The following is a 27,995-nucleotide window of genomic DNA, read 5'->3' on the forward strand; positions in this document are numbered from 1 at the left end:
GGGGAGTCGTCGCCGCCGCCGCCGCCGCTCCCGCCGCCGCCGCCGCCGCCGAGGTGACTGAGGAGAGAGGCGCCTCCTCGCTCCCGCCTCCGCCGGCCTTCAATGCCCAGTCCTCAGCTCGCCAGCGTGAGTGCGCCCCTCCCGGGCGGCCCCGCGCGGCTCCCGGGCCTCGGGCAGGGGAGGGCGGGAGGCACCGCTGCCATTAGAGCAGGCCCGAGACACGTCCCCGGAAGGAGGGCCGGGCCGGGCCAGGGGCGGGGAGCGGGGAAGCGGGGCTCGAGGTGGGGGAGCGAGCGAGCGAGCGAGCGTGGAAGAATGCGGGAGAAGGTGCGTGTGCGGGCAGCATGTGTCCTTGTGGGGGCGAAGGTGTGGCGAGAGCGAGTGGGGGTGAGGAGGAGCGTGGCGGGCGAGGAGGTGTGCAGGGGTGCGCCTGCGTTTGTCCGGCGCGTGAGCACAGGCATCCCGGAGGCCCCTTGGTCTTTGTGTTGGCAGTGAGAAGCGTGGGATCGGTGAGTTACGGTCAAGTAAGAGAAAAGGGTCTGAGTCTTCCGTGACGCCGCTCTCTGGCGCTTTTTTCCCCTTTCGCAAAAATGTATGTAAAATTTACGAATTTCCAGAGATGTCTTTGCCATTCTCCCCACCCCCATTTCCCAGAGCTAAGTATCCGAGCTTGACTCTTGCTCAGGATCCTGGTTTTTTTTTTTTTTTTTTTTTTTGTGGTCGGTAAAGTATTCGGAAGTAAACTTTTTTTTGGTGGGTAAATGCTTACTGTTCAGGTTAAGGGTATTTAATGAGGTAAACCGCAGCATCTTTTTTTTTTAATCTATGATTCTTATTCCTTCTGCAGGAAAGCCCCTAAGGCACACAGTATAAATATCGATAAAGAAGTGCCATAGTTGAGTTTCTGCCCTAGGATTTGTCTCGGAGTATAAAGTGACTAATCTAGGGTCGTTGTAGGCATTCAGAAGTGCTTCAGTTTGGAGTCGCTATTACTGGATTAATAGATGGTATTTACTTGTTTCCGTGCTCTGTTACTGAGCAGTTTCAGACAGGAAGTGAGAGAAGTTAAGCCTCGTTAGTGTGCAAAAGGAAACTAAGGCTATAGGAGAACTCACACGATCAGGGCTTTGTTTTCTGATCCTGACATTTTTAGTTTCGGGTTGAATGATCCGAAATAATTGTTAATGGACTTTTTCTATCTTGGGAAGTAATTCTCTTGTTTCTTTCTTTCTTTCTTTCTTTTTTTACTATTTTTAGAAATTCCAGTAGGTTCTTGTAGTTCTTGTATGCTCTCAAACTCTTTGTAACAGGTTGGCTTTGAACTCTTGATTCTCCTGTCTCAGTCGTTCAAGTGTTAAAATGGTAAGTGTGTAAGTAGGCTCAGTTGTGGATTCGGGATGAAGAATTGTTGATACAGATTTTATATTTAGTGATGTAATCGTAGGAGGTACTTGGAAATGAGCAAAGCTGAGCCTGGTGGCGCAGGCTTGTGATCTCAGGTCCTTGGGGGTCAGAAGCCAGAGGGCGGGCGATTTCAAGGGCAGTTTATGAAACTTTGTGAGACCTTATCTGAAAATGATAAAAGGGGTCTGGGGATACAGCTCAGTAATAGAGCACTTGCCTTGTATAGAGAAGCCTTAGGTTAAATACCCAGTGCTACTGCTACCAAAAAAATATTGGGAATAAGGAAAGTTAAAAAAAAAAAAAAAAAAAAGATGGTTCTTTTTGATAGTGGGTATAGAATTACAAAAAAAAAAAAAAAAAAAAAAAAAGGAAAGAAAAATTTTACATATATGTAATGCCTGATAAAATATTTGTTAAAAGTGGAAAAAAGCTTTGCTTTTTTGAGACAGGGCCTTGCAGGGCCTGGAACTTACTCCTGGCGTCTGTGGTATAATACCCTTGCTACAGCTTCCCAAGTGCTGGGCGGGCAGGCAGACCCACTAAGCTTAGGTGGAAATTGATGGTTTTCTTAGTGTCCTTTTTCCTAGAAAGTAACGTTTGAGGAGTGTGGTCATTCCCTGGAGGTGGGAGTAATTTGTAATGAGTGCCACCGTGCTACAGGTGGTTTTTAATACTCATTCTCACAGCCGCAATAAAGGTGGGAGATAGCCCTTTGGCATTTTTTTTGGCACATTGTTTGAGATGCTTCTGCTTGCCAGGCATAGGGATTTGGTGCTGTGCCCCCTGGACATCACAGCAAGATGAAGAGAACATGAGCAGCCGGCACTTTGTTCAGTAACTTGTCCCAGGTCACACAGATACTAAGAATTGGATTAAAAATTAAGGTCATCTAAAGCACCTGATTTTTCCAGGACACAAAACCATTCTCTCAGTCTGACTTTGAAATTTCTCATTCTTACAGTGATCTAGCAGTTTCCACATGAGAGCTGTGGAAACTAATGGAAAAGACAAATGTCTTTGAGGCAAGAGGATGGTTGTAGGAGATGCTGACTTGAGGCTTTGGGGGGGGGGGCACCGCTAAGCTAGGCTTTTATGTGGGAGGAGATTCTACCTTGAAACTGTCTTGGGGCCCCAGGGTGTGTGCTTTGAGACAGTTTTTATGAGGCACCTGGCATATGTCTGGGAGGAAAGTCTGATTAAAGAAATGTAGCAGACTTTTATGTTTGGGGATTTTGTGTGTGTTATGGGGGAGCATTTATTGGAGTTGAGGAGTCAACTGAAGTTGCCACTTTGTGAAAGTTTTTCTCTTGGGATGTGCAGATAATTAAGCGATTGCAAATCACATGTAAGAAAATTCACTTGAAAGTACTCTGTTAATTATAAGTTTGAACTCCAGACAGCAGTTTGTTACATTAGCATCCAAAAAGCTGGCATTTCAGAACACCTTTACCAATGAAAACTAGTTCAGAACTGCTGAACTGAGTATTTTTTGACTCACCTGAAGGCAGACCACTCCCTCCATGAGTCAGTCAAGTAATGTTTAATTTGATTGAACCAAGCTTATGGGCAGAAGCCAGTTACAGTATCACTGAACTTTGGTGGCATAGGGAAGGAAGAGTAAAGGAATGCTTCTGTTTTTGCACATGCTTTTTAAAGTAAAAGTGCTATATATGTATTTATATACCTTTTAGAAGTTGTGAACAGATTAGGTTGTAATTTTTTTTAAGTTTGGTGCCCCACCCCCCCACCCCCGCCCCAATTGAACCCAGGGCCTCCTGTCACTCTACCGCAGAGCTGCACTCTCAGCCCTTTTACTACAGTTTGGACACAGTGTTAAAAGTCAGTAGGGATATACATTACAGTTCAACCTTTTATTGGAATTAGAGGTTGGAGACCAGTAAAGCCTCTGGAAGAAAACGCTGATAAGGAAAGCTCAGGGGAATAACACAGGTTCTCAACATTCACTCTGGAGATGGAAATTTAAGTTAGAGAAAATCCTAAGTTACACCTGGGTAGAAGTTGGGGATTGTTAAGTAAGATTTGAGTGTGTAGATATCTGGACCCAGTTTAAGGAGGTAGTGGCAGGGGTGTTGCGTGGGTATCATTAAATGCCTTAGATGTCAGTGTTCTTGCTTACAGCATTCCCTTTGTGGGGGGGGGTCTTGTTTTAGAGACAGGGTTTCTCTGTGTAGCCCTGGCTGTCCTGGACTCCCTCGTAGACCGGGCTGGCCTGGAACTCACAGAGATCCATCTGCCTCTGCCTCCCCAAGTGCTGGGATTGCACCATCGGGCCCAGTTGATTACTTGTTTCTTGTTTGTATGCTGTTGTTTTTTAAGATTTTATTTATTTATTGTATATGAGTGCTCTATCTGCATGTACTCCTGCAGGCCAGAAGAGGACACCAGATCTCCTTATAGATGGTTGTGAGCCACCACGTGATTGCCGGGAATTGAACTCAGGACCTCTTGAAGAGCAGGCAGTGCTCTTAACTGCTGAGCCATCTCTTTAGTCAGTATGCTGTTTTTTTACACTTAGGTTCAGTCTAGAGACTTAGTATTTTTTATTTTCTTGGCTTCTTTTTTTCCTTCAAAACAGGCTTTCTCTGTGTAAAGCCCTGGCTGTCCTAGAACTCAACTTTTTAGACCAGGCTAGCCTCAAACTCACAGAGATCTGCCTGTCTCATGCTGAGATTAAAGACATTCACCAACATGGACCAGTTTAGAAATTTAATTTTTAATCACAAGGCTGAGGATGTAAGTTCAAGGTTACTTTGCATTTTGAGGTTACCTTGAGCTACAATGAGGCTAAATCTCAAAACTTTTTTTTCTAACTGTAAGTTTATTAGAGACTTTAAAGATGAGGCTTTAGTGTGCTTCTTTCTTTGCTAGTTGAGCCTGCTCTAAAACAGCACATTAGAGCAGTCTCCTTTAGAGAAGTGGCGTTTAATTCCTTTCATAGTATTTTTGGTTTGAAATTTCATTCTTCTCAGAGAATGTTAATTCTTTTGGCATAAAATGTACCTTCGACATATTTATTTTAGCAGTTCTGATAAAGTATATTTTTATTTCTGCAATGGTAAAAAATGTTGGCTCTAAGTAATGTGTCATTTGACAGAATTCAGAATCAGATCTGCTTTCTACTAGTTGTCTTGCAGTTTTAGGTAAGATGTGGAAATCCTTTTCCCTTCCTCATTGTTTTACAGGAAGCTTGTACCAGATTGTGCCATCATTATATTTGTGTATTTAATTATGTACATGTTTGGTATTTACTGCTTTTAGTAGTAGGATGAGTTGATGGGTTTTCTACTTTCCATTATAGTGAAAAGCCTATCATACGGGAACAGAGTAGCGGGTTAGTACAGAAGGATGTGAGTCATCAGCAAGATCTGTCAGCAAATTGAGAAGGATGTGATAGAGGAACAATAGATCCTAGCGACATGATTCTCAGCTTCACATGTGTGGCTACAAACATGGTTTTGTTCGGTGATTGGTTTAAGCTATGTAAATATGAGAAGCACTTCAAGTGTGAGTCACGTATGTGAGTGTACGTATATGTGTTCTATGGTCTGTGGGACGCTAAGCCAAAGCTTTAGTTATGTAAGGTAAGCGGTATCCTCAGCCCTGACTGCCTTTTGGCAGGATCTTGCTACATGGCCAGGACCCAAACTGCCAGTGCTCCTGTGACAGTTTCTGAGACCTGGAATTGATGTTCCACTGAGCCTGGCTAAGCTGCATTCTGTGTTGTATTTCTAGTGAGATGGGATCTTTAGTTAAACTCCTTTCTGTTTCTGGGGGAAAAAACAATTCAGTGATCAAGTGGGGTTGGTGATTATTTTTACTGTGGAATTTGTTTTTGTCAGACAGAGTTTCTAATGGACTCACTTTGTAGACCAGGCTAGCCTTGAACTGACAGATCTGTCTGCCTCTGCCTCCCAAGTGCTAGGATTAAAGGCATGCGCCACCACGCCTGGCCATCTGCTCTGTTCTTTTTTTTTTTTTTTTTTTTTGATTTTTCAAGACAGGGTTTCTCTGTGTAGCCTTGGCTGTCTTGGACTCACTTTGTAGACCAGGCTGGCCTTGAACTCACAGAGATCCGCCTGCCTCTGCCTCCTGAGTGTTGGGACTAAAGGCGCGCGCCACCACGCCCAGCCATCTGCTCCATCTTAAGACTTCAGAATTTCTGAGACTCTTGAGTGCGGTTTGTACTGGCCTGAAGCTCTCCATATGGTCAAGCTTGTCTCCAGTGCTAATCTGGTTAACCAAAGGCTAATCTTTCTCAAGTCATTATCCTGTCCTTCCAGTTCCTGTTAGTTTCATACTTTTCCTCAAAGGTTTTTAGTTTTATTATGTGTGTTCACCTGCGTACACATGTGTGTTGTGTCAGTCAGAGGACAGTTTAATGGGACTTGCTTCTTATTGGACTCTGTGGATCCCTATCTCTGTGCTTGGCAGTAGGTACTTTTACTAGCTGAGCCATTTTGCTGGCTCTCTTTTGAAGCCTTGATCTTTTCTTCTTTACACTCTTTCTCTAAAATATGTAGTGTTAACATGAAAACTTAATTCCCATCAAGTGTTTTTACCCAGATTGTTTTTGTGGGTAAGAGCTTTATCCTAAGTAGGGTATGTATGGTGCGCACAGATGCCTGGTCACAGATCGGGATCAGAGTGCTGCATCTTAGTGCTATTTGGAGGTGGTGGGTTATTACACGTAGAGGACGCATTTGGAAGAAGAAGACAAGAAAGATTGGGTTTTATGTTCTTAAATTAGAGCTCACGTCAGACCAAGTTAGCGGCAACAGAAGACTCTTGGCACAACAGCAGTGGTTTCCTCAGCTTTACTTCACGTTCATACAGTATACACCACTTATTTTCGTTGTGAGTTTCTTAAAATTGGAAATATTTCTGTGCTTAGTGAAAATAAACTTCATGCCATTATTGGACAGTTAGTGATTAGATAATGTGTTTAAGAGACCTACACACACATATGACTATGAAATGTGATTCATTAAAAACAAGCATGGTGTAACTTAACCAGTTTTCATCGAAACAGATAAAAATGTAACAGCAGAATGTTTTTTGGGCTCAAAGGACTTACATGCTGAGAAGATGGGTTTGGAATGTTTTCTCTTGTATCCTGAGCATAGAGAACACCCTCCTCTCTCCCTCTTAGGAGTGGACACTAGACAAAGTGGGTCGTGTCTGGTCTCTACCCCCCACCCCCACCCCCCCAGTATATTTGACAGGAAAGGAAAGTGCTCAGTTGACCTATGCATAGCGGGGAAGTTCTGAAACACTGTATTATAGATGCTAAAAGGGGCCTTTGGGTTTTTGCTTTGCATGCTGCTCCTGTGCTGTGGGTTATTTTGAAAGGTGATTCAAATAACCTTTTCCAAATGTCTGTTTCGCAACCTCAGAGAACTTGCAGCTGCCACTGTCATTTCAACTGTCCTGATGCACCCTAGGAAACATTTCAAAGTGGTGTTGACAAGCAGTAGCCAGGTGTCCTTTGGGGTTTTGCTTCTGAATTTGCTTTATTAAAACTATTACAGTTGAAAGTTGGAATTTTGGTGGATTGGTTAGTTGGTTTGGTTTAGACTTTTGTTTCTGGGAATTGAAACCAAGGCCTTGAGCACACTGGAAAGCACTCTACCATAGAATAATACCCTAAGCTCTCAAGTGTTCTGTTGATGATATAAGCAATTCAGTAAGCAGGTTTTGGATTAATATGCGTGTGGTGAAGTTGAAAACTGAGTTAAAATAATTAAGATTTAAATTGTTTTCCAAGAAAACTGCTTAGTCTAGTGAGATTAAAGAAAGAAAGAACAAGAAAAACAAATGCTATGACTTAATATTTTGGCAAAGCAACTTAATAGGAACAGTTCTTAGTGCATAAGAAGGTACCAGAGTTGTTTAGAGGAGGAACAGTACTTTATAATAAAAGAGGCTTTGGGTATCTTCAAGTGCTACTAGCTAGTCTTTAACATAAAGCCCAAATGAAATGAAAAGCATGGACTAGTAGAATCAATTTAACAGCTGTTTTGTTTGTTTTATTCTTTTGTTTTGTTTTGTTTTTTTGAGACAGAGTTTCTCTGTAGCTGTAGTTGTCCTAGAACTCACTGGGTAGATCAAGCTGGCTTTGAACTCAGAGATCTGCCTGCCTCTGCTTTCCTTCTGTGCCACCATTGCCTGGCCCAGGTGTTTGTTTGTTTATTTATTTATTTTCGAGACAGGGTTTCTCTGTGTAGCTTTGGTTATCCTGGACTCGCTTTGTAGACAAAGCTAGCTTTGAACTCACAGTGATCCACCTGCTTCTGCCTCCTAAGTGCTGGGATTAAAGGTGTGTGCCACTACACCCGCCTGGGTGTTTAATTTTTAAGATTAACTGAAAACAATTAGATCAGCACTCAATGTTAGAATTACACCATTAGGCCCTTTTATGTTATTAGCCAACATAATAATTATTATTTTTCTAGAAAAAAATGCAAAATGACCATAATACTGTGAATTCTGTTGCTTTTCTTGTTGCTTTTTAAAAAAAAGTGCTGATTATTATTTTAAATTGTTTGTGTGGACCAGGCGTGGTGGCACACGCCTTTAATCCCAGCACTCAGGAGGCAGAAGCAGGCCAATTGCTGTGAGTTCAAGGCCAACTTGGTCTATGAAGCGAGTCTAGGACAGCCAAGGCTATACAGAGAAACCTTGTCTCAAAAAAAAATTGTTAGCCGGGCGTGATGGGGCACGCCTTTAATCCCAGCACTTGGGAGGCAGAGGCAGGCGGATCGCTGTGAGTTCGAGGCCAGCCTGGTCTTACAAAGTGAGTCCAGGACAGCCAAGGCTACATAGAGAAACCCTGTCTCGAAAAACCAAAAAAAAAAAAAAGAGAGAGAGAGAGAGATTTTGTTTGTGTGTGTGTTCATGCTCGTGCATGAGTGCAGGTGGCTGCAAAGACCACAGATGTGGTTTCCCTGAAGCTGGTGGAATCACAGGTGGCTGTGAACTGCCTGGTTTGTGTACTGGGAGCTGGACTTCAAGAGCAGTAAAAGCTCTTAACCACTGAGCCCACCCATCTGTCTTTCCAGGCCGTTTTGTGTTTTGAGAGTCTGTAGTACAGGCTGGCCTGGAACTAGCTGTAACCCAGGTTGGCTTTCCAGTTTATGATGGCCCTACTGCCTTTGCTTGCTGAGTGTTGGGATTACAGGCATGTGTCATCAGGCCCAGATAAATTTGATTATTTATGAAAGGAAAAATGACATTTTAGGACAAGAGCTTCATCTAGAGAAAGTGTTAATCTTTAGGAGAAAAATACAATATGTCGTTGAAAAGTGGCTTGAAAGTACCTACAACACATGTCTTAAAGCTATTTGTAGAGGAAGATTACTAAAAAAGGGAAATCTCTAATCAACAGGATACAAGTTTGAAAACCATTTCCTTTGATTTTGGTGGAAACAGGGACCACTGGATGTGAGTGAGCAGCTGTCAATGTCTCAGAAGCAGGTGTGCTTGTTGCTTAATTGCTTTCCTTTCCTTTTTGAGTGGCAGGCCATGTGTCTTTGCTGATTCTGAAATGTTAAGACATTTCCTACCATCAAGGTCATAGCTTCTTTTTATAGAACGGATTATTGATTTCTGTACTGGAACTTCATTCTCAAGTTCCCTTCTTAAAGGAGGAAGTTCAGGAGTGGGAATAACCAAGGAGCAATGCTGAAACTCTTGAGACTTGTTTTCTCTAGCCAGTTAAAGAAACTAGCCTGCTTTTTATTTGATTTACAGATATTTTGGCTCATGGTTTATTAAAATGCAGCGAATACTTTACTGTTTAGGATCAGAGTCCGTGGAAGGAGGGAAATTAATATGGGTCTTTTAAGTTTCAAAAAGCTAGTGTACCCAGTTTTTGTTTGATACATGTGGCCTTAGAGGATAACACAGGGTAGATGACCCACCGGCTGGACAGAGTAGGGTCTCAGCAGTGCTCAGATAGGCTAATGTCAGAGGAATGAACAAGTGCAGCTTGAGACTAGTTAACTAAATGAGAAGTGTTTAATTGGTAAAAATGAGTTCTCTGCAGGGTACATGCCTTCCAAAGCTTTCTCAAATGCGCAAAGAACAGCACAACTCTTCACTTGGTGGTCTCCCTGTTTGATGGTTAGGGTGATTTAGTTCCGTCTCCACTCTGAGTAAATGCCTATGAACTTTACAGTTACTCATGGCCTTGACTTTTCCCTGCAGTGTCCTGTCTGGACACAGCCTTCTGGGTTCTACTTCAGAGTATCTGAAAACTGACCTTTTTTAATCTTCTGGATTGTTACTGTCTTGGTCTCAGCCACCTTATCTCCTAAATTATACCAACAGGCCCCCTCACCCATCTTTTTGCTTCCGCCCATATCAATTTTTTCCAGTCTATCTTTATAAAGCAGCTGCAGTGATCTCTTTAAAACATAAATTGTCATTCTTGAATGAAACATTTACTGGCTTCATGTGAGGGTCAGTTGCTCTCTAAATGAACCCCAAAACCTTATGGAGCCTCTATGGTTCTAACTTCAGACTCTGCGTTTCTTTGTCCTCTAGTCCAGTAGCATTGGCCCTCCTGCTTTTCCTGGAACACCCAAAGCATGTCCTTAGTTTATAATTGAATTTACAGCTTATCTGCCTGTCTAAAATGTTCTTTGAGTATCTATTTATTTCACACCCTCTGGGCTTGGTTAAAATGTCACTTTTCTAGCACGTTCTTTCTGGTGGGCTTCCTTCCCCCTCCCTTTGGTTTTTCGAGACAAGGTTTCTCTGTGTTAGCCTTGCCTGTCCTGCACTCACATTGTAGACCAGGCTGGCCTTGATCTCACAGAGGTCCACCTGTCTCTGCCTCCCTAGTGCTGGGATTAAAGGTGTGTGCCACAGGCCCAGCTTCTGATAGACCTTTAAAAAAAATTGGAATCCTGGTGTCTTCTGGAATTGCACATTGTTTTGCTTTGCATTTTTCTCCAAGATGTGGCGTTTATTTATCTTTTGCTGGTAAAATATAACATTCATCCCAACCGGAAAATTTTGCCTTAAGGATATATGACATATAGTATATGTCCAATATGTATTTAAAGTAATATTCTTAAGCAGACACACACAAAGACATCTTGGCTCATGTAAATTCAGATTAGGCCAGTTGTATTTATTTTAAGGGGGAATGCAGATGTTTTTGTTCATGTCAGTAAGTTTGTTCTGGGAAAATGTTGCAAGGTTTGGCTGTGTGTATATTTGGCTTTATGTTGCCTGATCACAGAGACCAATCAGATTCAGAGTTGCATGGCTTCCTGTAGAATATCTGTGAGTATTCTAATGTGCTGTTTTAATTTTCTGAGTACTGGCATAGGTCATCACGTTAGAAGGCTTATATGACTTAATTTGGAGCTGAAAGAGATTGGGAGCTTGGTGAGAGTGGATTGGTGGTCGTAAGGTTGGATCACATTAAATAGGACCAACCCCTCATGCCTTTGAATGGCTGTAGTCACAGTTGAACAGCACGAGCTCCTGAGCATGACATGAAGTATGCTGAGTCTTTAACAAATATGAAAACTGTTTTCCTGGAACTCTGTTACAGGCTTGCCCAGGACAGAGGGACTAACCCTCTGGAGGCCTTTTCTAATAGCATTGTTTGGAACATAAATTTAAGTCATTACAGGTTTTTTATCACCCTAGAATTAAAAAAAAAAAAAAAAAAGATGCTATATATAACATTACGTGGAATAGCTAATACTATTCAAAAGGTGTATGGTAAAGTAAGCAAATTATGCTTCTGTTCTTCAGTGCTGCAGCCCACTTGTCTGCCTCTGGAAAACCTTACCCTCTTTGTAACCTTTCAGATAATCCATGGGTGTGAAAACACTCACTTTCCCCCCTATTTTTGTTTTTTTTTTTTGTTTTGTTTTGTTTTGGTCCCCCCCCCCCCCCCCAGACAAGGTTTCTCTATGTAGCCTTGGCTGTCTTGGAGTCACTTTGTAGACCAGGCTGGTCTTGAACTCATAGGCACCCAGCTTTACAAATACATTTCTAGAAGCATACCATTCATTTATCCTGCCATGCATCTTTCAAAGTTTCTTTGCTCAACAGTGTCTTTCATCCATCTTTACCTATTTGTTTATTATGTAGATTTTTATTTTTATTTTTTTGTTTTTCGAGACAGGGTTTCTCTGTGTAGCTTTGGCTGTCCTGGGCTTGCTTATAGACTAGGCTGGCCTCAAACTCCCAGAGATCCACCAGCCTCTGCCTCCTTGAGTGCTGGGATTACAGTCATGTGCCACTGTGCCTGGCTATCATTTTTTAAAATGTATGTATTTGTCTGTGGAGGTATATGCTGAGTAAGAGGGTGCCCTTGGAGGCCAGCTGTAATGTGAGCTGCCTGTCACACTTGGAACTGAGTGGTAGTCTTCTGAAAGAGAAACAAATGCTCTTAACCACTCAAATGTAACCTTAAACAAAAAAACAAAAACAAAAACTCTGGGGGGCGGGGGCCGCAAGCCTGTAATCCCAGCATTTGGGAGGCAGAGGCAGGCAGATCTCTTGAGTTTGAGGCCAGCCTGCTCTACAAAGTCCAGGACAGCCAGGGCTACAAGAGAAAACCCTGTCTCCAGGGGGAAAAAAGACTGTGTTGCTGGATGGTGACGGTGGTGGTGCACACCTTTGATCCTAGCGCTCAGGAGGCAGAAACAGCGGATCTCTGTGAGTTTGAGGTCAGCCTGGTCTACAGAGTGAGTTCTAGGGCAGCCAAAGCTACACAGTGAAATCCCGTCTCAAAAAGCCAAAGAGAAAAAGAAGGGGAAAAAAAGTTAGGTTCCATAAAAGGTAGAATATTAGCCGGCCGTGGTTTCACACACCTGTAATACCAGCATTTGGGAGGCAGAGGCAGGCAGGTGGCTGTGCTTTCAAGGCCAGCCTGGTCTACAAAGTGAGTGGACAGCTAAGGCTACACAGAGAGACCCTGTTTGGGAAAAACAAAACAAAAGATAGAATATTTTGTTCATAATCATTTGCTGTTGTTTGTCAAATATAATGTATTATGTTGCTGGTAAGTTTTTTGACAGAGTCTTAAACTCCCTCAGCAAGTAGCCTTGAGGCCTTCTGCCTCCACCTCCTGAGCCGCCAAACGCAACTCCACTTTTAAAAGTCAAATGTTGGGTTTGGGTGTGCTGAGAATGTGTTCTGCCACTGAGCCTACTTTCCCAGACCAATAATGTTTTCTTTCTTTTTTAAGTAGGCAGAGCAGAATTAATGTTAGACAGAAGGAAGTTTAGAAAAGTATTTCCCCCTGTATGGGAAATAAATGCAGTATTTATGCTACAATACAGGACTCTGCAACTTTTGACATTCTAGTGGTGGTAGGTTATAGCGGAGATTCTGATTTTATTTTTAAAACAGGTTTGCTTTGCATTCAATGTCATCTGCAGTTAATATTAGTTTAACTGAAATGACAGGCGCAAAACTTCTGCTGTTGATGTGTAGTTGGGCTCTTGGGAGAAGGGTGGGACAGAAGCTCGCTTTTATCATGCATCTGTTAATTTTGATAGAACATACTGTTTCTTTTGGCAGAAATTCTGTCGTTGGAGCTCTTCAGTATTAAGAATTGAAAATCTAATAAGAAGTTATCATTATCCCTGGAAATGGGTCTTCTAGAATGAAGTGGGATAAAGCTTGTTTTGTTTGCTTAGCAGACAAGCACTGGAGACTAGGTAGAAAATTTAATGCTAGGACTGTAAGCTTTTAAGTCTGGCTGCTACTACAATGCAGGCCTTTTAGTGCTTCTCATCTGATACACTTTAGCTGTGATAGCATTGAACCAAAAGATTCAGGTACAGGGTAGAATTTCCTTGTGTTTGCTGTGCACTCTATGCAAACCATTGTTTTGAAGAGTTTCTTTTTCTTTCTTTCTTTCTTTTTTCTTTTTTCTTTTTCTTTTTTTTTTTTTTTTGAGACAGGGTATCTCTGTGTAGCCTTTGTTGATCTGGACTCTATTTGTAGACCAGACTGGCCTTGAACTCACAGAGATCCACCTGCCTCTGCCTCCGGAGTGCTGGGATTAAAGTTGTGTGCCACCACGCCTGGCTTGAATAGTTTCTTTAGTTCTCTTTTCCTCATACAAGTCATCGGTTGCAGATACTTGAAAAGTTATACATGCATACAAAAAGAATGGGCTTGAAGAATATGCGGGTACATCTAAAATTGAAAGGAAAAAAAAACCCCAAGGAATCAGGAGATGTAGTCTTTTATCTGTGATTTGTTCCTAGCATTGGTCTTAACACATTTTAAACTACTTGTACACGATCTTTTAGGTTTTTGGTTTTTGTCTTTTTGAGACAGGGTTTCTTTTTTTCTTTTTTCTTTTGTTTTGTTTTTCGAAACAGGGGTTCTCTGTATATGTAGCCTTGGCTGTCCTGGAACTCTCTTTGTAGACCAGGCTGGCCTCAAACTCACAGCGATCCACCTGCTTCTTGCTCCTGAATGCTGGGATTAAAGGCTAAAGGGGTGGGTCACCACACCCAGCGACCTTTTAGTTTTAAAAAGGTCAGAATAGTTTAATCTCTGCATTTTCCCTAGCTCTGAAGCTCCTTGTCTACACAAGGAGTGTTCTGTAAAATGTCTTGTGTAACTGAGAATCATAAGAGTAGTCATAATTTGAGACAGGCCTCCCTCTAGCCCTGGTTATCCTGGAACTCCCTCTGTAGAACAGGCTGCTTTTGAATTCACAGAGATCTGCCTGCCTTTGCCTCCCAAGGTGTAGGCCACCACCAATTCAGCTCTTTAACTTTTTTTGAGATAGAGTTTCACTCGGTAGCCCTAGCTAGCCAGGAATTTGCTTTGTAGAGCAGGCTGGCCTTGAACTCCTAATGATTTGGTGCCTCTGCCTCCTCTGCTATGCTTTTAAAGGTGGGCACCACCAGGATTGGGCCATATTTTAGGAATGTTTTTGTGTCCGTGGTAATATCATATTCCATGTATAAGTTTTTTAGTTTGTGTTTTGAGATAGTTTGTGTTATCTTTGTAACCTTTGCTGTCCTGGACCCTGTGTAGACCAGGCTGGACTCAAATTTACAGCAATTCATCTGCCCTGTCTCCCTGAGTGCTGGGATTAAAGGTATGCACCACCATGCCTTGCATATTCCATTTATAAAATGAGAAAGTTTGAAAGTTTGTAGGTCCAGGTTTTCTGTACTTCATTTTCTTCCCTAAATGACTTACCACCAAATATATCTTTCATATTCATTCCTACCTGGTCACATACATAGTTATTTTTCCTTTCAGTGCTGGGGATGGAACCTGAGGCCTTGTGGATGCTGGATGGACCTTATATAACTAAAGTACACCCAGCACAAATATTTCTATTGTTACAAATTTAACATGTCTTTTGAGACAAGGTCTAACAATGTAGCCCTAGCTGGCCTGGAACTTGGATTCTTATCCTTCTTCTGCTTCCCAAGTGCTAGGGTTCATAGCACTTGAGAAACAGAAGCAGAAAGGTTGTGTGCTGCTGTATCCAGCATTTTAAATTATTATTATTATTATTATTTTAATTTTTGCAGTGTTGGGCTATCAGACTCAAGGTTTTATGTCTGTTAGGCAAGCATGGGCTATATTTTCAGCCCTGAAACTCCAAGTAAGTTTTTAGTTATTGGTGACTTAATAGAAGAGGCGAGAAAAAGAACTTTTAGACCATGTCCCTCTTTCCAGAGACACTTAGGGTTTTATTGACACTGTCTGACTGAGCAAGTTTGTAATGAAACATTTTAAATTGTTTCAAAGCACCAGGCCTAGAATAATATTATAGATGCTGCCACTTCTCTGACTTATCTTGTGGATAGTAATATTTGGAGAGAAAGGTGCTGTGGGAATCCCTGACCTTCAGACTACTCATACTTTTTTGTTTTGTTTTTTTCTCCTTGGCTGTCCTGGAACTCACTCTGTAAACCATGCTAGCCTCAAACGCAGAGATCCACTTGCCTCTGCTTCTGGAGTACTGGAATTAAAGATGTGTGCTACTGCACTACCGTGGCCACCACCCCCACCCCCCACCTGGTTTTTTTTTATGGGTTGTGCCTAACATGTATGTATGCAAGAGCCTTTGAAGGCCAGAAGAGAGAGTTGGATTCTGTGGAACTGGAGCCACTCTGTGTATGGGATGTGACGTCATCCACTCAGGCAAAAATAACCTGCACACCTAAAAATTAATAAATTAAAAAATATTTTTAAAGGTTTACTTTTATTATTACTTTGAGTCTAACTTGTGTACATGTGTGCTCTATGCACACATGAGCGCAGGTGCCCTTAGAAGCCAGAGGTTTTAGATCTCTCTGGAGCTGGAGTCACAGAATTGTGAGCTTGTGGACGTTCAAGTTGGGTCCTCTGCAAGAGCAGATTATCCTTTCAACCACTGAGCCATCTCTCCAAGCCTAAACTTGTTATGCTTCTTAGATAGGGTCTTAGAATGAGGCCCTGGATGACTTGGAACTCTGTAGACTAAGCTGGGCTCAAATGTACAGAAATCCACCTGCCTTTGCTTCCCAAGTAGTGGAATTAAAGGCTTAATGCCACCAAGTCCAAATTTCTGGGAAAAATTATTTTCCTTAAATTATTTTTGATAGAGGATCTCATTATGTTGCTGTAACTAAGCTTGGCCTAAAAATTGGCATTCCCCTGTCTCAGCATCCTGAGTGATGAGATTACAGCCATTCCATGCTGATTTTGTACTCTTGAGGCAGTGATATGAAAAATAGTAAAAAGAATAAGCTGGACTAGAGTTTGTACGAGTTGAGTCGGTAGACAATTGTGATACATTAAAAACCAAAAACCACATGGCCAACAGAAGACTTTAGACTGAAGGCCAATTAATTTGCTATGTGACTTGAGGCAAATCTAATAACATTTATTCACTGTGTGTGTGTGTGTAGGTGTAGACCAGACTTGCCTTGAACTTGCTGTGTAGCCAGGAATGATCTCAAATATCTGATCTTCCTGCTTCTACCTTTCAGGTGCTAGGATTACTGGATATGTGCCACACCCCCACTTATGAGGTGCTGCCAGTCGAACTAAGCATACAAATGTTAGGCAAGCACTCTGCCAACCGAGCTATATTTCCAGCCCTAAATAAACAATTTATTATGTGTACAGTATTCTGCCTACACACCAGAAGAGGGCACCAGATCTCATTAGAGATGGTTATGAGCCACCATGTGGTTGCTGGGAATTGAACTCATGACCTTTGGAAGAGCAGTCAGTGCTCTTAACCTCTGAGCCATCTCTCCAGCTCCCAGTTTATAAAATTGTAAATAAATCAAATCTTTGAAGTAGAATTTTGTTAATTGTCCTCAGTCTGTTTACAGATAGAAACCCTATTTTAAACAAAGAATATATGTGAAAGATTGAACTATTGAAAGCTGAGCAGTTAAAACAGTCCATGGAAGGAATTTTTCTTCAAGTACCCTTACTTTTTGATTCAAGACAGTCTCAAGACACTGAAGGAAGAGTTAGAGATAATTGTAAGACTGGTGTTTAAGATCTTGTTATGAGGGGACTGGAGAGATGGCTCAGTGGATAAAAGCACTGTCTATCCTTCCAGAGGTCCTGAGTTCAATTCCCAGCAACCACATGCTCACAATTATCTGTACTGGGATTTGATGCCCTCTTATGGCATACTGGTGTACATGCAGATAGAGCACTCATACATAAAAATAAATAAATAAATAAATAATGAATAAAAACAAACCTTTAAAAAAAATCTTGTTATGTATGCCCCCTTAGCCTAATCTTAGCAGGTGTTAGTCATTTAGCATTCGTGACGTTTGACCAAGCTTAGGCGGTCAGAGAATATATTCATTCTTTAGACGTGACATCTATTCTGTTCTTTTTTATCTCACTTTATTTTACCTATCTTTTTCTCCCCAGGTTTTTCGTTGGAATATACGTTGCACATTTATGGCGATTCTGAGCGTGAGGGCAGACTTCTGCCAGGCTCAGCACAGCGTTTTCGCTGACAAGTGAGCTTGTGGGTTATATGTGCCATAATTAACATTGCCTTGAAGACTCTGGACACCGAAACTGGCCTGAGAAGTAGTAGGCTTTTTTTTTTAATTGCAAGCATATTTCTTTTAATGACTCCAGTAAAATTAAGCATCAAGTAAACAAAAGTGGAAAATAACCTACACTTTTAACTTGTCTCACTAGTGCCTAAATGTAGTTTAAAGGCTGCTTAAGTTTGTGTGTAGTTGGAATTTTTTGGAAGCTGAAGGTATCCATCTGCAGACATTGAGACCCAAGTTGAATTTGGATTCAAGTGGATTCTTAATACTCTGCCTGTGTTGAAGAGAGAAGCTTCATAAGGAACAAACAAGTTGGATAGAGAAAATAGTGATCAATAATAGGCATTTTAGTGGTCTTTTTAATGTTTTCTGCTGCGAAACATTTCAAGATTTATTGATTTCCCTCTCCCCCCATTTCCCCACCACATTCACACATGCACGCTCACACTTTTTATTTGCCATAATGAATCGTCCAGCCCCTGTGGAGATCTCTTATGAGAACATGCGTTTTCTGATAACTCACAACCCCACCAACGCTACTCTCAACAAGTTCACAGAGGTAAGATTGTAGCACAGTCTACTTTTGGGATTCATTTATTGCTAAAATCCTATTAAAATTAACAAATGCTTTTATAATCTTACATTGGATTGAATTGTTACAATTGAATTTTTGAAAGAATATTTATGGAATTTGGGGATACTGTAGGTTATCTAGTGCCTTTAGTCTACGTCTTCTATGTTATAAGCAGCGCTTTTGTCATCTGCAGTAATAAAGACCAACATTTATTGACCACAGTATGTACTCATCCTTGCAGTAGGCACTGAGCACTGCTTGTTTTTTGTTGTTGTTGTTGTTTTGTGTTTTGTTTTGTTTTTTTGAGACAGGGTTTCTCTATGTAGCCTTGGCTGTCCTAGACTCACTTTGTAGACCAGGCTGGCCTCGAATTCCCAGCAATCTGTCTGCCTCTGCCTCTCTAGTGTTGGGATTAAAGGTGTGCGCCATCAGGGTCCGGCTGTGTACTAGCTTTTTTTTTTTTTTTTGGTTTTTCAAGACAGGGTTTCTCTGTGTAGTCTTGGCCATCCTGGACTCACTTTGTAGACCAGGCTGGCTTTGAACTCACAGCGATCCGCCTGCCTCTGCCTCCCGAGTGCTGGGATTAAAGGCGTGCGCCACCACGCCCGGCTGTATGTGTACTAGCTTTTTAAAAAATGACCTTTTCTTTCTAATTTCAAAATTAAACAGTTCTTTTAAAAAGCAATAGATTTTTATTAACACAAAAATTAAAACAGGCAGCCAGTGGTGGTAAACACTTTTAATCCCAGCATTCAGGAGGCAGAGGCAGGCATATCTCTGAATTTGATCCCAGCCTCATCTACAGAGCTAGTTCTAGGACAGCCAGGGCCACCCAAAGAAATCCTGTCTTTTAAAAAAAAAAAAAAACTAAATCAACATACAGAAAAATAAAATAAGAGACAGGCATTAATCCAACAATTGGAAGTTAGAGACAGGCAGGCAGATTCTGTAAAATAAAGGCAAGCCTGGTCTACAAAAATAGTTTCAGGACAGCCAATGCTATTACACATTGAAACTCTGTCTTAAAGCTGGGCATGGTGGTGCACTCCTTTAATCCCAGCACTCTGGAGGAAGAGGCAGGTGTCTGCAAAGCGAGTCCAGGACAGCCAAAGCTATGAAGAGAAACCAACCCTGTCTTAAAAAAAAAAAAGAATTTCTGTCATGAAAAACAAACAACAAAAGCAAAATAAAACATTGATTTAAATACCTTAGGCTCCTAGATTTCTTCCCCTGTGTAATTTATAAATATGCATATGTACGATTATAGCACATATTTAATGTCTTTAGTGTTGCTTTCGTAGCTGTCATAGTATTCACTGTGTAGGCATGCCATCACTCCTTTAATCATCTTTTTGGGGGGGGCACTGATAAACATTTCTACCTTTTACTGTTCTGTTCTGTCTATGGTGAAGATGCTGTGTAAGCTGTCCTGTCTGTCTTTAATTACCTCTTTCTATGAAGTCCCAAGAATAGAATTTCTAGGTCAGTGTATATATGAACTTTTTTTAAAAAAAGTTTTTGCCCTATGCTACTAAATTGCCCTTTGGAAAGATGGGTCTTTATTCCCGCAAGGAGTGTGTGTCTTATGTTTTTGCAGTGAGATTGGTTTTGAGCTTTGCCTAAGAATGATACTGCATAGTTTAATTGTAATGGTGTATTTCTCAAATCCAGGTTTCAGATTCCAAACGCAAGTTCCCTGATAACCTTTTGTCTTTACAGGAACTTAAGAAGTACGGAGTGACAACTTTGGTTCGCGTTTGTGATGCTACATACGATAAAGCTCCTGTTGAAAAAGAAGGGATCCATGTTCTAGTGAGTATCAAGGTTTTTATTTGTTTCTAAGAGCACACTGACATTTTCAAACACACATTTATGAAGCTTAGTTCTCAACTGTCAAGTTAGTGGGCAATTTTAATAGCAGTCTTCTAGAATTTCTTTGGATTAATACGTGAGGAGCATTATTTATGTGTCCTTGGAGTCTACAGTTGCAGTGTGGTTTCAACAGATGGTGAAAGGCAAAATTGAGTGCATACTTATTTCTAAAACATGGAAATTGGGGGTTAGAGGGAATGAATGTCTTAGACAGTGGTGTGCTTGCTGTCAAGGCATGAGGACCTGAGGTGGACCCCAGCACACTGCAGGGCGGGGGCAGGCGGAGCGCTGTGAGTTCAAGGCCAGCCTGATCTACAAAGGGAGTCCAGGACAGCCAAGGCTACAAAGAAACCCTGTTTCAAAAACCAAAAAGATGATTCTGTCTCAAAAAAATTTTTGAAAACAGGGGGTTTGGGCATTGTAGTGCTCAAGGAGGAGGAGGCTCTATGATTTCAGGGTCATTCCTGTCTACATAGTGAGTTGCAGGCCAGCCAAGGCTACAACAGTGAGATCCTGTTTCAAGACTCCCCTTCAGAAATAAAGTGGACAGTAGCTGAATAGGAGCCACACCTGAGGTGGTTCTCAGACCCCCACATACTTGTAAACACAATGGAAAAATGTCATTTTTGGTTTTGGTTTTTGGTTTTTTTGAGACAGGGCTTCTCTGTTTAGCCTTGGCTGTCCTGCACTCACTGTGTAGACCAGGCTAGCCTCGAACTCAAGAGCGACCTGCCCGCCTCTGCCTCCTGAGTGCTGGGATTACAGGTGTACACCACTGTGCCCAGCAAAAATTGTCATTTTTATGTTTTGGAGATTAATGCAATATTTAGCTTTTGTTTCTACGCTACTAATTTGAATATAATAAGTTTCCGTTAGAAATATCTTCTGCAATTTTGTAAATACTAATCTATTAGTTACTTAATATTTTGTGGATAATTTGTGGAGGACAAAAAAAAAAAAACTAAGGGCTGAGAGAAGACGGCTTGGTACAGAGTAGTTGTAACACTGTGTAGGTTTCTGAAGAGTTCCAGTAGGGCTAGCTCTAGTTCAGTTCAGTTTGAATACAAAGCCAGCATGCTAAGTGCTTTCTTTACAGAAGAGACTGAGTTAAAACTCCACCCCCAGCCCCACTCCAAATCTAATCATTTAGCTCACAAAGAGTAGCTCTTAGGAATGAAACAACTTTAAGTCATGTGCTTTAAGGTCTTTGTGGCTTTGTGAGGGTAGTGTAGTAGGAAGAGAACTGGAGACTGTGAGTGGCTGTGAGTTTGAGGCCAGCCTGCTCTGCAAAGCGAGTCCAGCCTCGTCAAGGCTACACAGAGACATCCTGTCTCTAAAAACAAAACAAAACAAAGTTTGTCTTTCTGTTTTGTTTTAAATAGCAGTGTCCAGATAAAATTAAGTGGCTAACTTAAACTTGAAGAAAATGAGGCAGTTAACCTTTCCCACACAGATTTACACAGTAAAGAGGTCTTCCTCAGATAAAGACTTTACCATTCTTTAATGCTCTTGCAAGTCACAGGTGCATTGAGACAGGCCAGCTAATGGTGATGTCAGCAACATTAGTGTAGGTTCTGATAGTTCTAAATTATTTAATGCTTCTTTTTAAGACTGTTGCTGCCTTGGTTTATGGCTACAATCTCAGCATTTGGGAAACTGAGGCAGGAAGAGAGGGAGCCAACTTGAGTTATATTTAAAAAACAAAAGAGCTGGGTACTTGGGGGCAGAAGTAGGTGGATCTCTATGAAGTCAGAGCCAACCTGGTCTACATAGGGAGAGAATTTCAGACCACCCAGGGCTATATCTTGAGATTCTGCCAACAAAACAAAACTTCAAACAAACAAAAAACACAGAAAAAAACTGCTTATCAGTAAGGGTGGTGTGTTAACTACACTGTCTTATCCGCGTTAGTTTAAGGAAGTGTGAGAGGAAGTAAGCTCTCTACTAGGGTGCTTGTTTACAGTTCAGCTGTAGTGACAGGTGTTAGTAACACTGGCAAGCCCCTTTAATTATGACAATTCAAACATAATTAGCTGTTGTGGCCAATGGGCTACTTAGAATGTTCCACCGGTGCCAATAAGGGTTGCAGATCATTTCAGCACTCTGTTGCTTTTCTAGTGTTCTTAACCAGCCTCAGTACAATACTCTCAAGCTTTAGAAAAATTTCTCATTTCATTTTTGTCCTTTAAGAGTGAGAGAGAGTGCATAGACTGACGACTCCCTGTTTGTGTCAGGTTATTAGGAAGTCTTGTCTAGATAGCAAGGAAGATTAGAAACAGTAATGTGCTGTAGAGTAAATGCAAATAGGGCTGAAAGAAAACTAAGATTGATCTAGAAGAGGAGGCTGGATGTGTTGGTAGGTAGTGGTGCATACTTTTAATCCCAGCAGTGGGGAGAATCTCTTGATCTCAGTGAGACCCTGTCATGTCACTAAAAAAAAAGAGGGGGGGGGTGGTTTTTAGCAGATATTTCAGCACAAGCCTGTAGTCCGAGAAAGCAGAGATTCAAATGTTCAAGATCATCTTCAACTTCAAGGCCAGCCTAGGCTGCATGAAACCATAAAAAAGAAAAGGGCTACTTAACAGTCTCAGGAGCCTGTCGTCCATACTGTCCTTACTAAATGTGTAATTTGGGCAGAGGTTTAATTCCCCCCTTCTAATTTCATGCAGGCAAAGAGGATAGTATTTTTTTTTTTTTTTTTTTTTTTTGAGATTTCAGAAAGCTCTTTTTTATTTTTTATTTATTTATTTTGAGACAGGATTTCTCTATGTAACAGCCCTGGTTGTTGTGGAACACGCTTTGTAGACCAGGCTGGCATTGAACTCAAAGAGATTGATGGCCTCTGCCTCCCAAATGCTGGGGTTAAAGGTGTACACCACCACTCCCTGATAGAAAGCATTTAAGATATGATGCTGTCGCCAGGCATGGTGGCCCATGCCTTTAATCCCAGCACTCGGGAGGCAGAGGCAGGTGGATCGCTGTGAGTTTGAGGCCAGCCTGATCTACAAAAGGAGTCCAGGACAGCCAAGGCTACACAGAGAAACTCTGTCTCGGGGTGGGGTGGGGGTGGGGGGGCAAGATATGATGCTGTCTTAGGGAGTTTATTGCTGTAAAGAGACATCATGGCTGTGGCAACTTTAATAAAGAAAGGCATTTAATTGGGTCTATCTTACAGTTTCTTCAGAAGTTTGGTCTCTTGTCATGGTGGGAGCATGCATGGCAGCATGTAGGCAGACATGGTGCGGCTGGAGGAGCTGAGAGCTCTACAGCTTGATCCACATGAAGCAGAAGGAGATTGTGTCACAATGGCCAGACTTGAGTTTATAAAACCTCAAAGCCAGAGCTGGATGTGGTGGTGCACACCTTAATCCTAGCACTTTGGAGGCAGAGGCAGAGGATCTCTGAGTTCGAGGCCAGCCTGGTCTACAGAGCGAGTCTGGGATAGCCGAGATAACACAGAAGAAACCCTGTTTTGAAAAACTTAAAAAATAAAAAGACTTCAAAGCCTGCCTCCACAGTGACACACTTCTTCCTAAGCCACACACCCGAACAAGGGCACACCTCTTAGTAGTGCCACTGCCTGTGGCCAAGTATTCAAACGCATGACTCTGGGGGCTATGCCTATTCAAATCACCACAATAGCGAGGGGGAAGGATTCTTAATGTGCTTATGATGAGACCATGAGACTCTGTCTGGCACATGTTACCAGGTGGACATAAAGCATGTTAGCAGAGATTGTCCTCTTACTTGGTCTCAGCTTTAATAGTTGTCTCTATTATATCTAGTTGCTACTCTAACCATACAATGTCTGGATCTGTGACACAAAGATGTTTTTTGGTTAAGATAGGGTTAGGAGTGTGTGGTCAGTGGTAGAATGCTTGCTCAGTGTTCGTAAATCCCTAGGTTCAGTTCAAAATATTTGTGTGTATGTGTCTTTCTGTCTTTAGATGTGTGTGACATTTATTATATTTCATTTGAGAAGACTTATTTGACAATTCAGATTTTGGTATTAGGTAATTTTTCAGCAGTGGTCAGGATTGTGTTAGTGTAGGTGTATGAACTGGGCAGCGGTGGTGCACGCCTTTAATCCAGGTGTTTGGGAAGCAGAGTCAGGAGAATCTCTGAGTTCGAGACCAGCCTGCTCTACAGAGTGAGTTCCAGGATGGCCAGGGCTACACAGAGAAACCCTGCCTGGGTGGGTGGTGGGGAGATGGGGGAGGAGAGAATAGGTGTGAGTAGTTGGTTGGTGGTAGCTAACGCCTTTAATTCCAGCCCTTGGGAGTCAGAGGCAGGCAGATCTTTCTGTCTTTTGGGAAAAAACAGAAAAGGAATAGGTGTAAGCGATGTAGTTATTCAGTTAAACTGGCCTACCCGGGCTACTATCTTAGCTCCTTTGTGTTAGGAAGCTAGTCCCTGAGAACATACTAGTTTAATGTAAGAAGTCATTTCTTTTCAGGATTGGCCATTTGATGATGGAGCTCCGCCCCCTAATCAGATAGTAGATGATTGGCTAAATCTGTTAAAAACCAAATTTCGTGAAGAGCCAGGTTGCTGTGTTGCAGTGCATTGTGTTGCAGGATTGGGAAGGTAAAAAGTCTTTTTCTGATTTCATTGTTATATCAAAGTAAGGCAACTAAAAATTTCACCAAGTAAAAATGATACTAAGTCACCAGAAAGGAAATGAGGAAATGCCAGTATAATAAGCTCTCATAAGAGCCATTTGTATTGGGTTTGTTTCTGATTCTAATGCCATACTGCATGTAATGAGGGTCCCTGCCCCCATTTCAAGAAATAGAGATTTAGGTCATTAAGTGGGCAACAAAATTAAAATTATTTCAGAGATTAAATTATCTGTATGTGGTTGGGTTTGGATTCAAAGGGAAGTTAACAGGTAGAAGGTTACTTTAAACTCTTAGAGGTGTGTGGGCAGTAACACTTGACTGATTTAAAAGCTTTTTTCACTGAGCATTGCTTACAATAGTGTTTTTATGCTTTGATCAACAGCAAGTTAAATGCCAATTTATGGTGTGCACTGTAACTCAGAATATTACTGTGAGATGCCATTGCGTCAAGGTGGTGGTGACGAGCCATTAGCTCTACTTAGTACTTTAGTATAGCAAGGTTTCTTCATGCAGTTAGAAGTTTCACTTCTTCTCTAGAAGGCTAGTGGTGGTATGAGGCCTGCTGGGCTGCTTTATTTCTAGTACCTATCTCAGTTAAGTAGTCAGAGGTAGTGCTCTATTAATAAGCTTTTAAACACTTTCTCTTGCTAGGTGGTGGCGCACACCTTTAATCCCAGCACTGGAGAGGCAGAGGCAGGCGGATCCCTGTGCGTTCCAGGCCAGCCTGGTCTACAGAGTGAGTTCCAGGCCAGCCAGGGCTACACAGAGAAACCCTGTCTTGAAAAAACAAAACACAAGAACAGAGAAGCCAAGTATAGTGTGTGGTGAGGCAGAGGCAAGGACCACTAGTAAGTATGAGCCAGCCTGCTCTATATAGTGAGACCTTGTCGCAGAAGAAAACATTAGCTACCGAGTTGGAGGGGGAAAGCTTGAGAACATTCTTTCCATTCATTCATTAGTTTATTTATTTTGGAGACAGAGTCTCTCCATTTTGTAGTCTTCATTGTCCTAGAACTATGTAGACCAGGCTGACCTTCAGCTCATAGAAGTTCACCTGCCTTCCAAATGCTGGGATTAAAGGCTTGTGCGGCCACACCTACCACAAGCTCAAGTTTTAGTGTGTGAGCTTTCAGCTAAAAAATGTCTGTTGATTCTAAAGGCTTGTGGGTACTTAGATGGATGGCCTCTCTCTGCAGGGCTCCTGTGCTGGTTGCACTTGCACTGATTGAATGCGGAATGAAGTACGAAGATGCTGTTCAGTTTATAAGACAGTGAGTATGAAATTGTGTGTTCAGAAACTCCAAGTGCGGCTGTTCATGAGGAGGTTATAGAAAGGCATCATTTGGGATCTGCAAGAACTGGCTGGTTTGGGCTTAAAATACTGTTTGAAGATAAAAAGATTAAGGCAAGCGACAAAGACTTAATACCATGGGTTTGTGGATTGTTCTTCTAATTTAGATATCAAATTTGGGCATGACAGTACATGGTTGGATGTCATCTCTCCAGCTCTCTCTGTGTATTCTTGGCTGTCCAAGACTCACTTTGTAGGCCAGGCTGGCCTCGAAGTCACAGCAATCCCCCTGCCTCTGCCTCCTGGGTGCTGGGGTTAAAGGTGTGTGCCACCACGCCTGGCTTTATTTTTATTTTTTAAAGGATCCTAAATACTTGTTTCTCATTCTGATCTGATGACTCTGTTAATCTAATAGGGTTAGATTAGTAGGTGTTCAAAACTCTGCTGAATCTCTGATAAACTACAGTGACAGGCAGAGGCAGGGGAACCTCTGCATTTGAGGACAACCTGGCTTATACAGAGATTTCCAGTATAGCAAGGTGACACAAAGAAACTCTGTCCTGAGTACCCCCCTTCAAAATTACAGATGTGGGCCATAGCACCTAGCTTTGTTTCAACTTGTTAAAACAGTGTGGTGCGGGGAACATGCAGGTTCTCAGCGGGGGAGAGCCAGCAGGAAGGCACAGTGCCACACACAGCACATGTCATAGCTGCACAGCTCCTTGCTACGTGACAGTGTACTCTTCTTGTACTTTCAGAAAAAGAAGGGGAGCATTCAATTCCAAACAGCTGCTCTACTTGGAGAAATACCGACCTAAGATGCGATTACGCTTCAGAGATACCAATGGGCACTGCTGTGTTCAGTAGAAGTAGAGGAAGGCTGGCCGGATCGTGGCATTAGAGGGAACTCTTTGGTACCTGGAAATGTGAATAGGAAATCTTACCTGTGTCATCAAAGTAGTGATGGATTCAGTACTCCTCAACTCCTAATGATTGAGAAGAAAGCAAACGATAAAGAAATCCCTCTATAACACGAATAAAATGTTTAAGAAAAGAAAAAAGAAAGGAAAAGGGATTAATTTAGTGAAAGATGATTTTGCTCCTAGCTTTGGAGTTTTGATTTCTGCCAGGATTGAATTATTTTAAAATCTCCTGTGTTTTTTAAGCTTTTTCAAAATAGATGTCTGAGGAAAACCAGCAGAATATTAACCAGTGTGGAGCCAGTTGATGGGGAGCACACACTTCCATTATGCTTGGCACATAGGTCTCTTTTTGGTGGGATTTGGGGGAAATCGGTTTCCCCATCTTCTCTTTCTTCCTGCCTCCCTCCCTTCTGATACACGTAGACGGACTAGAGAGAAGCCCCTTTGCTGTAGGTGTGCGTGTGTCTGGCAGCCTTAAGCCCACATGGGCACTTTTAGGAAAAAAACAAAAAACAAAACAAAAAAACAAAACAAAACAAAAAAATCCAAAAAACAAAAAAGAGAAAACAAAGAAAAGGCAGTGGCGCTTATATTATATAATGCAGGTGGTTTTCAGTCTATTGATGATGGGTGTTCGTGTTAGTTTCTTCCTCACAGTCCTGAGCTAAGATTGTGGTGTGAAAGGTAGTCAAGAGCCGTTTGGTAAATGGTGAGGAAGTGACATCCTAAAGAGGAGTCTGTCTCCTGTAATTTAGCTGAGAGAAACCTTTTTTCCCAACATTGAAACAAGTGGGCATCCCAGAAACTATTGAAGAGAAGTGTCTAAGAGACTTAGCATGTTTCTACAGCTGTAGAATTGTGGGCTGTGGATTTGCTATCTAACGATGTCATGGAAAAGCAGTATCTTAAAATTTTAGGACTGATTTCAGAGGAGCAGCAGAACATTCAGTGTTTTGGTCTTGAGAAATGCCTGTGGTGGTTCCCAAATTACCCTCTGTATGTACAGTTCAGTGTAACCACCTATCACCTTGTTATTGGTAGATTCTTCTGAGATTAAAAAAGGAATCAAAGTCAGAACCAGCAGTGTGTAGCAAGTGTGTCCATGGGCTATAACAAGGTGGAAGAGTAATGGCAGGCAGCCCAGTGAGCAGCAAAGGGGGCTGTATGCTCATGGCATCATGTGGTAGCAGTTGTGGGTTCTCTGCTCAGTGTGCTGATACAGAAAAGTTGTTTCCTTATTAGCAAAAGGCAGTTGAT

At 41.9% G+C, this 27,995-nt stretch overlaps 1 protein-coding gene across 2 annotated transcripts; it reads left to right on the forward strand.

Annotated features, from left to right (window-relative positions):
* Ptp4a2 (protein tyrosine phosphatase 4A2) lies at window positions 1-27,516 on the forward strand. 2 transcript variants are annotated; one of them, XM_051172093.1, is made up of 6 exons: window positions 1-126; window positions 17,323-18,015; window positions 19,750-19,842; window positions 24,359-24,489; window positions 25,721-25,795; window positions 26,574-27,516. In XM_051172093.1, exons 2-6 carry the CDS (start codon window positions 17,920-17,922, stop codon window positions 26,680-26,682), a joined length of 504 nt encoding a protein of 167 aa, XP_051028050.1. In that variant the 5' UTR covers window positions 1-126; window positions 17,323-17,919; the 3' UTR covers window positions 26,683-27,516. The 2 variants fall into 2 exon arrangements, with proteins under 2 accessions (XP_051028050.1, XP_051028051.1); XM_051172094.1 differs by lacking the exon at window positions 1-126 and adding an exon at window positions 257-327.
* Window positions 27,517-27,995: the final 479 nt, after the last annotated feature.

This window comes from Acomys russatus, chromosome 29 (genome assembly GCF_903995435.1).
Source record: "Acomys russatus chromosome 29, mAcoRus1.1, whole genome shotgun sequence".
Taxonomy (NCBI): domain Eukaryota; kingdom Metazoa; phylum Chordata; class Mammalia; order Rodentia; family Muridae; genus Acomys; species Acomys russatus.